At 43.2% G+C, this 14,824-nt stretch overlaps 2 protein-coding genes across 3 annotated transcripts; one reads left to right on the forward strand and one right to left on the reverse strand.

Moving 5' to 3' along the window:
• Positions 1-688: 688 nt before the first annotated feature.
• GUCD1 (guanylyl cyclase domain containing 1) lies at positions 689-9,428 on the reverse strand. 2 transcript variants are annotated; one of them, XM_068910664.1, is made up of 6 exons: positions 9,305-9,428; positions 7,578-7,662; positions 5,979-6,144; positions 5,124-5,215; positions 3,237-3,478; positions 689-2,882 (listed from the first exon to the last, which is right to left on the reverse strand). In XM_068910664.1, exons 1-6 carry the CDS (start codon positions 9,339-9,341, stop codon positions 2,791-2,793), a joined length of 714 nt encoding a protein of 237 aa, XP_068766765.1. In that variant the 5' UTR covers positions 9,342-9,428; the 3' UTR covers positions 689-2,790. The 2 variants fall into 2 exon arrangements, with proteins under 2 accessions (XP_068766765.1, XP_009685700.1); XM_009687405.2 differs by lacking the exon at positions 9,305-9,428 and adding an exon at positions 8,951-8,982.
• Positions 9,429-9,708: 280 nt separating this feature from the next.
• SNRPD3 (small nuclear ribonucleoprotein D3 polypeptide) lies at positions 9,709-13,844 on the forward strand. The gene is made up of 4 exons (XM_068910665.1): positions 9,709-9,848; positions 10,364-10,513; positions 11,704-11,896; positions 12,842-13,844. Exons 2-4 carry the CDS (start codon positions 10,388-10,390, stop codon positions 12,901-12,903), a joined length of 381 nt encoding a protein of 126 aa, XP_068766766.1. The 5' UTR covers positions 9,709-9,848; positions 10,364-10,387; the 3' UTR covers positions 12,904-13,844.
• The last annotated feature ends 980 nt before the right edge of the window (positions 13,845-14,824 follow it).

The raw sequence follows: 14,824 nt of genomic DNA on the forward strand, positions 1-14,824 counted from the left end.
ATTACAATTTCAGCTGTGTTACATCTAGCTTAGTGTGTAACACTTCCTCTAAAGATTTTTCAGCATTTTTGCATAGTAAACCAGTTAATAAATACAGCTGCTACATTATGCTACAGGGTTATCTGCTCTTTTAAACCTTTATTGAGAATGGCTTACTTACAAATAAAAATATATTTATGTATAAAATCCCTGCATGTGAAATATCCCTTTCTTTGCTATGGGCATAATGAGGAAATGAAGTGACAGACAAAACATTCTCAGAATGAGTATTTTCATAAGCAATCTTGTCATGGAAAACAAAGTTTCAGAAAATGTCAGCGTTCTGAATATTTGCCCAGTGAGCTTCATTTTAATCTGAATTTGAATCATGTAAAAACTCAGTGTTCTTTTTGGTTGGCTTCCTCCTCTTCCTTCTATTTCCGTCTTCCATAACTATTTTCCATCTGGCCATAAGAAATCCTATTGCAATGGGTAGAGCTCTAATTTTGTCTTTATTAGCTTAAATGGCTTTTTATCTTTCACTTCTGTCAACTATTTGAACCCTGCCCTGCGTACCAAACACTTAACAGTCAATAATGTTACACCCATCCGTGCATTTTAGACTATTTAGCATATCCTCCAGTTCATGTTTTATGTACAGTTCAAGATTTACATTTGAATAACTGAATCCAGTAAGAGGCTAAACATCAGTTATAAGCCTTTTGTAAGAATTGTTTTATTTAGCTAAACCAAGCTCATTCTAAAAATAAACTTTGTGGCAGTTTAATGGTATTGAATTGGGTTAAGGGAGTAGCTTATCAACCTGTAGTTTACACACCTGTTAATAAGTAACAAAGCTAATACAATCTCTCTAAATCAAACACCGTGAAGTTGGACTTGGACATAGAGTTTCCCAAATCAGTAGCATGCTGGTGGCTTATTTTGGAGTCAGAAGGCATTATCGATGACAGGTTTTGGACTCTGGTCTTTTTCTGGGATTCTACTGATGGCACTAGTGTACTGGTTCTACTGCTCACAACTCGCACCCTAATTTTTAGTTATCTTGGCATGTACAAGGTCCAGAATGTGTTCCAACTTGGACAACAATAAGCAAAATCAGATATACAATAAGTTTCTTGTCATGTGCTTTTGACAAAACTTTTTAAAGGCTGCTGCATTTTTAACATCTGTTGTTGTTGTTGTTGTTTTTTAGCCTTTTTGGCTCCTTCCCAGGTACTTTTCAGTAAGTCAGCAACTGATGGAAGAAAATGTTTTCTCTTACAAATGTTATCTTTTTATCATGCTGGAAGTAGCGATTCCTATTTATTATTTACACCACTAAGTAGCAATGTCTTTTTGTTGTTATTCTACACAGTTCTATTCTTAAAACCATGCCAAAGGTGTGGGATCTTCACCTTAAGTGCAAAACAAAATTTTGTTAGCTTTAATTTAGTATTAACATTTCTTTTTCTACCAATTTTAACATAGGCAGGACTGGCGATTTAAGACATGTAGGAAACTGTGATGGCTAAGTCTGAATTAAATGGATATTTCCTACACTTTACAGTGCTCCTCCTCAAAGTAAGTAAACTAAGGTAATACGTGAAAGGATTGTGAATGGGCTGGTATCTAATAATTTAACTCAAAAAGGTATTAACACAGAGGGCAGTTGCAATTTAAGCCAAACAGCGGTAGTGTAAGAAGAGCTAGAAAACCTGAGTTCCTGCCTTTTTACTTCAGCCAGGAAAAGTCTGTATTCCCCAATTTTTCATTAGTTTCAGCTCTTCTTAGGTCACTAAATTAATATCAACAGCAAAGTGTGGTCTCAAATTACAATTCAGGCTTTGAGTTGAAGTCTGGTCTCTTCTGTCAGGTGTTTAAAAATTACTCATTAAAAAATGTATAACATTAGTTTGCGGACAATCATTTTCTGTATTTGTTTAATCAGTTTAAAGTTTGTATTTAGACTGGATACTGTAAAAACTGGCACATGTAGGTGGCATAACATACAGAAGTTCTTGCAAAGAACCAGAAAGACTCTTAAGGCTAAATAAAAAGTCCTCGCTTAATCTTTTGGGATAATATAGAGCTCTGGGCAGTCATTCCTAGAGGAGTTAAGTCAAAAAAGACACTAAGTATGTAGTGCAAGGGAACAGTACCAATAGGTACACTTCAGAACTTAATCAGTGACATAAACGCTAAAACTGTTTAAGGTGAATTTCAGAAATGGGAGGTTTCCTTGAGTAAATGTGTTTCAGTCCTACAGTGCAGACAATGTTGATAAACCACATTTAAATGGTGAAAATACTTTGTTGGCTTAAGTTTTTTCCTTCCACAATATCCCGCTGAACTTCCGATTTCTAGATTTAGAATGAAGATCAGCCCTGAGGCTTTGAAAGAAAGAGAGAAACAGGTATTTGCTATTTTTCCCTGGTTTTGTTTACCTAAATCTGTGCATGTATTCCTAAGTGTTTAAGTTCATAAACCTGTTGCTTTTTTCTCATGTGTTTAATTGGAAAATAATCTTAAGCCAATAGACTCTGGGCCTGCATTTTAAAACTGCTGTCAAATGTGCAGTATTAAAAAGGGGAAAAAATGTCTGACATACATTGCAAAATCAGATAATTCATCAGGAATAAAAAGATGAAGACAGCATTGCAATATAGTCCTATCAATGTCTATAAAGCCTCCCTTGTTGAAGATCCCACTGCAATTCAGAAGCAAGGTCTCTGCAGAGGGGGGGTCCTGAGACAAGCAGCCAGCTGCCATGCAGGCTGCACCAGAAATGACTGGAAGTATCAGGTGTGGACGTCAGCTGTCTGTGTAGATAAAGAGAATATCCTCATCTGTGCCGTAACTTGTCCTGGCTTCCTCAAAGTTACTGATGCTGGTGCTGCATGTTCCTGTTAAGGAGGAACAAAATATTAGTAAAAAGTCAGTCTGCAGAATTTGCCTATGAAAGGCTCTTGTCTAGCAGTTTCTACAAAGAAAAGTAACAATTCTCATGCAGACTAGAGCTATCAGCTTTACTCATTTGAGTAGCTGTTCTCATGAGCCTCAAAGGCAGTGCTCAGCACAAAATCAATGAATGTGGCAAAACAACTTCTGACCAACTGGTTAGTGATACCTGAAATACATGCATACTATATTACAGGAAGTCCAGCTGGCTCTGTATTACTGACATGTTAGTAATGAGGTGGGTGAGAACCCACCAGAAGGAAGCAGCCACCAGAAGGAAGCAGGACTCAGCTACTCACGGTCAGCATAGGCAGGGTTGTTGTAGTAAATGCTCCCTGAGGCTTTGTTGTAGCCACACAACACGATGAAATGACCCTGGTAGTCAGGATTCCTGCAGAAGCACTTCTGCCCGATGGGGAGGAAGCAGCAGTATTTGACAGGACTTGAGCAAAGATCACACAGTAACAGAACTGCGTTCACTAGGACGATGGCTATGTGACCTTGGGACAGATGTTTTTGGATGTCTTGAACAGTTACTGTGCTGCAGAAAGAAATCAGACACATGTTTATTAGCGGTTTAGGAAAGATGCCAATATTCGGTAAAGTGTGTGATGATGGACAGTATTTATGACATGCAGCTGGCGTGATTATTTTTACATATCACAGGTACAGCTCTTCGCTGTTAAATCCTGAAGGCTTTGCTACCGCAGGAGACAAAACCTATGTCATTTAAGGCCTTCTAATCCCATTGCTGCCACTGAAGTGCAGAGCATCAGCTCTGGACTCTGAATAAAATAAATGTAATCTCAGGATGTATTAGATGCCCTGGAGAAGAATATTAAAGGAGCTGGCCACTCATTCAACAACTGAGAGAATTCCCTTGTGGGAAAATCAAAAGTGAGTCTTCCCTCCTGCTCTTAAAAAAAGCTCGTCTCTGAAGCACCAAATGTGTATTGACTGAGTAGTTAAAGTTTTATAGTCACGAACCATCTTAATATGTGCCCAAATTTGCTTCTGTTACACAGGATTACGCATCTCTCCCAGTTGTAAGTTTGGGCTACTTGGTTCTCTATTCTTGTAATGATATATTTTCTATAATGCTTCCTACAGAGAATGAATATTAACCAAACATAATCTATAATCTCATCTATTAGAGCTGTCCTTTATTGAGGCAGATGGTATAGTCCATACGCATTGGAACTCATCTCTGGATAGGTTCCAGATGTTGAGGCTGTGTGCCTGACTGAATTGATGTACTTTTAAATCTTTTCCAGCGTCGCTTCTCCTCTCTGGCGCCCCAGCCTGAGCAGGAGATATGTGCTCTGTCCCTGCCCAGATCAAGGACTCTGTCTTAAGATTTCTAAAGAAAGAGGGCCTGACTGTCCCGTCTCTCTGGTCAGTTTTAGGTAAACAGATGGTGCTGTACAGACTATATAAGTTAAAAGGACACTAAGGATTCTGTTAAACGCAAGGTGCATCGCAGCATTCAAATAGGTATTGTGGCTGCCCTGTGCCTTTCTCCTCTCTTCTTACTCCTAATCATTCACCCACTTAGATAACAGAAAGCCAAATCCAGATCCACTCTAAAAAAGGGATGCAAATTGAGCTGGACATGGATGTTTAGTTATTCCCCATCACTATCAGTTACAGGTTGTGAAACAATTCTGCAATTTTTCCCCTTCTCCTGGGTTTGCAGTTCTTCTGTAGGGATAGCTCTTATCATTTCACACTTCCCTTGGCAAAAGCTCACATGCCTGCTTTGCCTTTGCCTCTCTGTCTCAGGACAGAGATCTATAATGTTGGCACAGCAGCTGAGAACAATGGGTTGTACGACCACATAGCATTCTCCTTCATTCCAATGACAGCAGTACTTATCAGTGACCCACTAGAGCACTGTAGGCACTCCCTACTGGGTTGCCTTAATGGAAAATCAATTCCAAAATTTAAATAAGCAACTCTTGTCCAGCGATTTGAAATCACTTACCATTCCGTTTCATGACTCTGTTTTTCCTCAGACATTATTTAATCTTGATGTCCGCTCTTTTGAGACAGACATGGTAAAAAGACCCTGATTCACAAAAAGGCTCAGGATCTGATTTCAGTCTGTCTTACACCAGTTGATGATTCCAAGAAAAGCATCAGGCCCACCATTTCCAAAGAGAAAGGAGTGAAAACAATAAGCTTACCACTTCTCCACCAGCACCTTGCAGGCTTTGGCTTGTGCAAAGAGCTGATTCACTCGATTCTCTTCTGTGTCAAAGTGCTTCCTGTAGAATGACTGTGGAGAGAAGAGAACTATGAACTAGGATGAAGTTTACCCGAGTTAATCTAGTTAATCCTTGCTAGCAAAGGCCTGCATGAGTTAAGAGATCTAGTTATGGGCTAAGAGGTCTCTCCTTTAGTTCACTGGTAATAGGACAAGATTTCCTGCTCTAAATCATCAGTTCAAATACGCTCCTGGTCAGTTCTTATAGTCTCCATCCAGTGGCTATTCAGCTTCCTGCATGAAGGAAGTCGGACCGGTTTGTAGTGGGCAGGAGCCTGCATCAGAAAAGCTATTGCCTGAATAGGCACTCGTGGGCCCCCTTGTTAGCGATCTCGAAGAGGCCAAGCTCTGAACGGACATGGAGACTGAGTTCCCCTCTCACCTCTAAAGGTGGTTCCTCCAGGTCAAGGTTGAGGCACGGTGGTGGGGGAAGTGTGGAAGCTAGCACTGCCGCTGCCCAGGCTGTCTGTACCTGTTCTGTAGATAAATAGAGGGCTTCAGTCTCCGAGGCTGTCAAATAGGCTGGAACCTTTCTTGAACACTAAATGAAAACTCTTCTTTAAGAGTTCATATTATGGAATCAAAGATGGAAAATATCTGGGATCATATCTAGCCTCGCCTTGAGAACTGATTCATGGCCAGTTTTGGCAATAGGCAAATCTGGTTTACAGCAACTGTGGTTAATGCTCAGTAACACAGCAAAGCTTTTATAGCATGATACACAGGGCTCACTTTTAACACTGCGTGCTGTTTCCCAGTGAATAGGAATGCTAACCTGGTTTTTGTAGCCCTTGTCCACGCCAAGTGTCTGGGTGCAAAATTTATGCTTAACACCAAAGTGTCGCATAAGGTAAGCCAGGTCAATGGTCCAGATACTCTTTGTTAACCGGAGTTCCTGGATCGCTTTCTGAAATTCATCATTGTCCAAATGATTCAGGTACCTAGGGTATTAGAAAAGGTAGGGGAAGGGAAACACAGATCTTAGGAGAAGCAAAGTGTGCGCAGTAGCCCAAGACTCCACATCACAGGACGGAAGAACTGAAACAACGGGACTGGCTAAGAAATAACCAAAAAGCAACCCACAAATGAGCCCAAAATTAAAGGAAGGGAAGGGAATAAGGAATATTTAACTGGCTTTATTGTTGACTTTTTTATTGGAAATGTACAGGTATCTCAATTGTTTTATAGTGCTAAAAGTATACAGGATGCTGTACAATAGGTAAGCTATAGTGAGCAAGGGCAGAACTCTATTCTGAAGGGGTTACAGTCTGAATATACATAGCAACATAACAGCAAGCACAGGAGCGTTAAAGACTAAAACTTGCTTCACAGAACAGGTGGATTTCAAAAGTAGGAACTGTAAAGGCAGTTGATAAATAGTCAAAGGAATTTTCTTAGGCACTGATGGTGCAAAGGGCAGATAAGGTTAGGAGGAAGCTTAGGTCAGGTTGCAAAAGGGCTAGGGAGAGGCAGTTACAGAGAATTCTGGAAGTCAGAAAACAGATGGAAATAAATGCAAAAAAGAAAAAGACTGGAACTGAGGAAGCAGGGCAAACAAGGTCAGATCAGCAGGGTAAGAAGATTAATCTTGAAAGCTGAGTTTTGGGCAGACTGGAATGGCAACGAGGGTAAAGGGAATGAAGAGGCAGAGGTTACAGTAGTCAAGATGGGAAATTACCAGCACACGGACTAACGTCTTGGCAGTAGGGATGGAGAGAAATGAAAATCTTCTGCTTCATATCTACTAAGTGGACATCTAAATAGGTATTTCTCCTGCACCTAAGCTCATGTTCCTCTGTGGAAGGAAAGAGGAGTTCAGCAGGACAGCTACTAGTTTAAAGAAAAAAAAAAAAAAAAGGGCAATACAGTGCATAGCCTTGAAGTTGAAACTACTCCTGGAACAGAAACCCTTCACCCTACAGAGTGGGGGCTCAACAGGACAGGGGCAATATATATTCATAAATACGGGATAAACCTACCAGCCACTTGAAAACACGCAGAATGGAAGTAAGAGAATTGCTGTGGTAAAAGCTAGTTCCAAATTATAACAGAAAAGAGGGATAACTTTTACTAGCTTAAGCATGCTAACCTGCAAAGATCTTAGTGCTAGTCAGATATTTTGCATCAATCAAAGCAGTTAATCATTTAAAAAGTCTTAAAATTTGTCCTAGTTTGTATTTTCCCTTGCTCTTGCTGGAGAGCTGTGCTAGACCCTGGCAGCAGTAATCCTCCAAAGGTACTTGAGACTATATGCTCTCACGATACTGAAGTTAAATTCACAGCTGCTTCCACATATCCTTTCTCCCTGGACATTGATTTCCGACTTCCCATGGGATGGGATTTCCAACCCCTTGAAGCCAAAAAAGTTACTTACTGTAGTACCATCCTGGAGCAGGCTAGCCCACAGTCCCAGTGGTACAGCTGCTGGATGACTGGCACTTTCAACTGGATGCAGTCAACTGCAGTGAAAACAACACTTAGTAAAACATGGAGGATGTCAACCCGCATATACATGTTTTTCCGTACCTCAGCATTCAAAGCCAATTTGCTGTCTTGCAGGTACACTCAGCACTATAGTGGGGGAAACTTAGGAACATTTTTTATTTTACCTGATTGGCAGGTCCTTTTTCCTAAGGGGATGTAGGTTTGTTTGGTATTTCTGTAGAGTTAACCCTCACGTGTCTGGTTTAATGTCATATTATTGTTACATATTTGGATCACTGTGCAGTATTTTATTCTTTTTTGTGGTGGTGACACATCCACCAGCCCCTAGTTACAAAGCTGTATCCCCTCCTAACTAGCAGTAGATAAGGCACAGCTATTCATCCTTTGTCATGTGTCCAAAACAGTCTCTGAATGTACTTCTGTGCCACAAAAGGTGTTCAGCCAGACTGTGATAAAACAGACACAACAAAGATCTCCTCCAGCCACCTCTCTCTCACAAGCCCCACAGAGCTGAGCCTTTTCTACAGATGTGTCTTTTTTCCTCAGGGACTATAATTTATGTGAGTAATTTTAAGTTACCGAACCTTACAAATGACACTAGTTGGCCTTTCGTGTTATATTCTCTCAAGGTTTCAGAAAAAGAAAGAAGAAAAATCTCTACTGGAAAGTCCATAATTCCATCTTTCTTCCTCATTTTTCATTTTTATAGGCTTGGGGCAAGTGTGATGGTTTCAGTCTCAGAAGACCCATTATCGTTTGAATTTGAATGACTTAGTGTTTTTGCAGGTGTTACTGTTATTTCAACCTTAATCAGAGTAAGCTAGTCTTAAAGGGCTTTTCTCAATCCCTTCACTTTTGACTAGAAAAGACCTTTGAAAGCTGTTAACACAAGGTCAACTACACTTCGGCATGAAGATAAAAATGCATTCCACATCATGTGGACTGGTCTAGTTTTGATAAAATTTTATTTGTAAAACTTTATAAGTAATGTCATTCGTAACAATAATTTTGTATTATTTCCTAACAAAGCTATAGCCTACAGTAGGCACAAGCCAATATAGATATTTTGGACTCTTCAAAAATATTTTTTCGTAGTTGTGCCCGTGTTTAATCGTGACTTCGAAGACCAGGTATACCTGCTGGTATATTCAGTTGTCTTTGTTAATCTAGATTAAGGTGCTCTTACGTAAGTCTCCTAAAGGGAAAACAAAAAGTCCCAGATCCTCCTCGGACTACCCTCTTTAAATCTTTATTGTTGGTTCTTCCCGGCGTGTCATGAGTCAGTTCCCTCTTCGTTCCTACCTAGGGCCTCTGCCAGCTCCCCAGGTTAATTTAAGAAGTAACGCTGTTTTCTGCCTGATGACTTCACAGACCGACAACGGCTCGTGCTTTTCCAGTTCTCCCGGGTGTCCAGCTCCCGGCCCCGCGGCCTCTCCCGGCGGGGCCTCCCCGCTGCCCCGAGGCGGCCGCCCGCGCCCCCGCCCGCGGCCGCCCCGCCGGCTCCGCGCCTCCGGCCGCCCCGCCAGCGCCGCCGCCAGCGCGCGAGGCCCCGGCTCCCGCTCCCGCTCCCGCTCCGCCGCCCGCGCTCAGCGCCCCGCCGGGGCCGGGGTGGGCGCGGGGGGCGGCCGGGCCTCGGGGCAGCAGGGGCGCACTGACCTGGCAGCGGCTCCCCGGCCTCCCGCGGGCTCTTCATGGCGGCGACGGCGGCGGCACCCGCCGCCCGCCCGCTCGCTGCCGGCCCCGCCGAGCCGGCCCGGCCCAGGGGCCCGCCGTGCCTCGGCGCCGCGCTGGCTCCGCCCGGCCCCGGCGCCGGGGGCGGGGGCTGCGGGGGCGGGGGGCCGGGCCCCGGGGCGCCGCGCCCTCGCCGCGGCGGGGCCGGCTGCGGCCGGGCGGCGGGGGCATGGCGCGGCGCGGCTCGGCGCGGCTCGCCGGGCGGGCAGCGCCCGCGGCGGCGGCGGCCCCTCTGCGGGCGCGGGCGGCGGCGGAACCGTCGTGCCGGGGCGCCGCGGCCCGGCCGGCCCCGCGCGCCGGAGGCGCCGCCTGCCCTGCCGGGGCGGGGCGGGGCGGGGCGGGCCGGACGGGACGGGGAGGAGCCTCCCGGCGAGCGCCGCTTTCCGCTTCCGGCGCGCGGGGCACGGCGGGAAGCTGGAGGAGGCCATTAGGGGCTGCGCGCGGGCCCGGCTTGAGGCGGTTGCGGGCGGTGAGTGGTGGTGGGCGCCGGGCCGGCCCCGGGGCCTCTTGGCTATGGCTGGCGACGAGGCCGCGGGCCCGGGGCGCCGTCCGGGCCCGGGCCGCCTCCTTCCCCCCTCGTGGTAGTGCCCGCTGCCCTGGCGCGGGACCCGTGGGCCCGGCCCGGCCCGGCTGCCGCGCTGCTGCCGCCGGGCCGCGCTTGCGAGCGGCCCCGGTGCCGCCGCCGCCCCTGCCTGCGCCGGCGGTTCGGTGTCCTCCAGCTGGGGAGCGGGTTTCCTTTCCCTTTCCTAGCAGGGAACCCGTAGGCAGCCACTTCCACTGATATTTAAGTGATTTTTTTTTTTCCCATAGCCCTCTTTCTAGAGGAGCTTTGTTAACGTTTCATCAAAACTTGTGGTGTTTCTGGGCAAGGGGGAACCCCCCTTCCCCCCCCCCCCCCCCCGTTTCTTACGCTTGAAAAGATCATAGGTAATGTAGGGAGAACCTAATTTCAAAGACCGTTTCCTTTGCTTTTCCTTGTCCCAGGGGTAGAGCCGCAGCTCTGCAGACATGTCGATCGGCGTGCCCATCAAAGTCCTGCACGAGGCGGAAGGCCACATCGTCACATGTGAGACCAACACAGGAGAAGTCTATCGGGGCAAGCTTATCGAAGCTGAAGACAACATGAACTGTCAGGTATAGCTGCCTCTGGTGGAGGGAAGGGAGGCTGTCTCGTCTGTGCCAGGAAAGGTTGATAGCTAGCTTATTTGTGTTTTGATTTAAAGACTATTATTTTTAGTCTAAGGATTAAAAAAAAAAAAAACCCTGCTGCTGCATGCCTACGTTGTAGTGAAGTGGACTCAGGATTGCTGAATGCTCTAAAGAGCGCAGAGTTTGTTCTTTTAGGGTTTAAAGCAGGCCTGGGAAGTCTTGTCAATAGCATTAGGGTTTTTTAAGACTTTGTTCTATGGACAGTGTTTCTACTGGAGTCTTTCATTTTATTGCTCTGGGCTTAAGATTAAACAAACCCTTATTTGAGGAAACTGAAGGGGTTTTTTGTGTTTTTTTTAATGCACATGACTTCAGGCATCCCAAGCGGGCTTAATTTTGGTTGACTTTGGATAGAAATCATGTTGTCTTAAGTATTAAGGAAGCATTTTTATTTGAACAAGTAAAGCTTTTTTAAAAGTGACTTAATGTGAGAAAACAGAACTGAGTTGTGTTTTTCTAAGAGTTTGTTCTGGCTCATACTGGGGTGAAGATAAAAACGCTGGGCCTGCTTGACTAATAGGCTTAGCATTATGTGCGAAAGGTCCTGGATACCTTGTGTCACAATGCCAGTCAAGATGACAGTACTTGGAAGGTTCTTGGCTTTGGTACTTGAATCTTGGCTCTGTGTTTGTTTGCACTGTTTTGTAAGTAAACTATGCAATTTTTCTGCTCTGTTGCTGTATTTTGCTTATGTGTATTCCTCTAAATCAGTTGCATACTGTATATTGTGATTAGCCAAAGAAAATCAGATGTAACTTACTCTGATTGTGTAACAAAGAAGCATACAAACACAAGTGAGATAAAAATTGCATGTACAGTAGTGTCTTTTTTATTAGAATAATCATGGTTAATGTGCTTTTGGTTTTTTTTGTGCCTGCGTAGTTGGTATTCTGCTGATGCAAGCCTGTCAACTTGCTGCAACTTCTGAAAAGCTTCCATTGGCTCTAAAAATCTCAAAACGGACCTAGAAAGGCTTTCTGTTGAAACGACTAGTACTTGACCCAGATAGTTTTTACTCGGAGGAGTCTGAGTCAGAATAGTGAAAGCAAGAGAAACGGGAATACTGAATTGTGTTGGAGGCCTCTGTAAGCACTGACTGATCTTTTACCTTCCAGATGTCCAACATAACAGTGACGTACAGAGATGGACGAGTGGCACAGCTTGAACAGGTGTACATCAGAGGTAGCAAGATACGGTTTCTCATTTTACCAGATATGTTGAAGAATGCTCCTATGTTAAAGAGCATGAAGAATAAAAACCAGGGTTCTGGTGCTGGGCGAGGAAAAGCAGCTATTCTCAAAGCTCAAGGTGGGTACTCCTTGTTTGTGGACCTCCCTCCTTCCTTGCCTTTAGCGTTTTGCTATGGAGGAACAGGAAAATGTTCACCTATATCATTGAGGAAACAAACAACATAAGCAGAATGATTAGTGGTTCATATATTGTTGGGGTTTTTTTTCCTCCTATGTATTTTTTCTTCAGTGGGTGTCAAGACTCAAATTTCCCAATTATCAAAATGAGCAATACTGATATGTGAAGATAATTTACACGTAGCAAGTAGTCCTGGTAGAGTTATACTGAGGCTTTACATTCATCTTCATTTTGGTGTTTTTCAGTGAATGTGGTCACTGGCTGTTTGGACCACTTGGAAAAGGAGCTAAGTGTTCTTCTTAAGCTTTTGTGGAAAAAATGATTCAGATATTAAGATAATACTTGGGAAGTTGTAACTACTAGCCACTCTACAGTTCTCCCTCATTAGCACTTCTCTTATGTGAGCAGTGTAGTTATAACAAGTTTGAGTAATACTCGTGGGCTGCAAAGTCCTTCGTTAACTTTAGCAAGTGTAGTGAGTGTGCGTGGGGGAGTAACACCTGCTGGAACATATTGAGTTCTGTTGCAAAATCTTAGTGTGAGGTTTTAAACATCAGTGAAATCTCTGGCACAGCAACTCTACCATGATAGAAATCTCCTGTGGTAGAGATTTGTGCGTCAGATTGGAATGAACACAGAATGTATTAATAGTTCATTCTCATCTCTGTATATACTGTGTTTCAAGTGCAAGACTGTGTAACAATTCGTCCTGGTTCTTCTCACAGAACGCTTTTTTTTTTTTTTTTGTGGTAAATCACCTTCTGAACTTTGCAGGATAGCCTTGTTTCGTTGCTGCTAAGCAAGAGACTTTGAGAGACGTTTATGTTTGATTTCTCATTTGCTGAGATAAAGATTCATGTCATCCCTAATGTTTTCTTTCTTCAGTGGCTGCGAGAGGAAGAGGCCGTGGTATGGGCCGTGGCAACATTTTCCAGAAGCGAAGATAATTTGGGTCTTGACCGACAGGCTTTTCTTATTAGGGGGTATTAACTTGTCTACATGTGCATTGGTATAAACTTTGTTTAATTAAATAAATATTTCTGACAAAAATGTTGTCTGCTGTTGTATGACAGGACTGCTTAGACGCATCAAAGTTCTGGCTTCTTTCTATAGCTGGGAAATGCATTGTAGGTTGATGTTAAACTTAGAACTGCTTTGGACAAGAGGCCTTGGTACCCAGATTTCACCTCACTGCATCTTTTTATATGATGCATTGAGTTTTAGAAGGTTATCTTATTTCCCTTCTCCTGCTCAATCCTATTGTCATTGACTCTCTAAAGAGGAATTAGAAGGCATTCTTGATGAAGAATTTCCAAATCGAGTGTTTTAAGCGAGTCTTACTAGCTGCTGCATTAATGGAACATGCAGCCAAACAGAGGTGACTTCCTGAGAAGCAAAACGCTACTTTTGTTTCTTATGAACCTATAATAGGTATAGGTCCATGTTAAGAGCTGTATATTGAGCTTGTATTGTTGTGTTTCATGTTCTTAACCTTTGGATACAGGGAAAATTTTTCATTAGGAATGTGCATAACTAATATTTGATAGGCTATTCTAGCCTGAGGTCAAAGATTCAATTCTAACCATTTTAACAGTTCAGGTCATTCCCCCCCTGCCTCAAGAGAAGTTCATTGACAAAATACAAAGTACTTACTTTTTTGAGGATAACTTCAAAATGCTTTGTGAATCTAAAAGCTATTGTGAGTGTATAGTGAAAGGGTTGTATTAATGATTATCCATTAAATATGACTCTATACAAAGACTAATCTTTTGAACAAGACCCGGGACTAATTTTAGCTGTAGTCTTAACTTCTGTGCACCATCATATAGATCACCAGGTGATCTGCAAGAAGCTATTTTCATTAAAGCTTTAGCTTGTTTTGCTAAAAGTATGGTGTAGTTGTTCTCATTGCTGACTTAAATGGTTGAAATGTTTAAATTGAACACTTCTGTACCTAATCGTTTGCGTACATGGGATGAATTGTCAATCTGTGCCTGTATCAAATAGCTCTTCTTGCTTTCTGCTCTGATGCTGTAGAGACTTTCCCTTGTGTGCAGATACGGAAGTTCAACTTAATGCATTAACTTGTTGCATTGTCTGTAAATAAAGCATTGAGCACAGATTCTTAGAAAAAACTGATACATTTTCTTATGCTGTGTAGTCATGATCCTAAAGATTTGCATTGGAAACATAAATCAAAATGTGTTTAAGTTGTGCTTGGGATAACTATAAAAACATTTTAATGCTTTCTTATGCTTAAATTGAGATTTTCAGTAAAGCTTTTCTTTAGGGCTTGGCTGTAACTACAGGAGCTTGTCCAAAATCGGTTCATGGAGACAGTTTTTGCAAAATCCTGTTCCAAAACATGGCTTGGGAGCCATGCTTTATTCATATAGCAGTCATGGTTTCCTGAAGGCAGTATTTCCATCTTAAAGTGAACACTTAAAGGAATTTAGTAATGCTATTTAAACTCTTCTTGTGGAAAGCTGGTATTTCTCAAATTCCCAGTCATGCAAAAGAGAAGCCTGACTAATAGCAGTTGATCCAACCATTCCCCTCAGACAGTACCTGTACATAAAGCACTGGCAAGTAAAAGTGCACTGATCTGTATGCAGAGTATGACCTTTCTGATGGTTAGTAGAAATGGCTGTTTGTACTTTTTGGAGCTCTTCAGTAATCAGCTTAGCTCTAACTCTTCCTGTGGGGGAGAGGACATCTGTTCTCTTCACAGAACTTCCCTCCACCTGCCTTAGTAAAGGCTTCTGCATTTCACAGACTGTTTTGAGGCAGACCATCTTAAAATAAAGTCCTTTTTGAATCTTTGTAATAAGAAACCGTTCTGTATGCTTAGACTGTCATTGGGTTTTA

Source organism: Struthio camelus, chromosome 17 (assembly GCF_040807025.1).
Source record: "Struthio camelus isolate bStrCam1 chromosome 17, bStrCam1.hap1, whole genome shotgun sequence".
Lineage (NCBI taxonomy): Eukaryota > Metazoa > Chordata > Aves > Struthioniformes > Struthionidae > Struthio > Struthio camelus.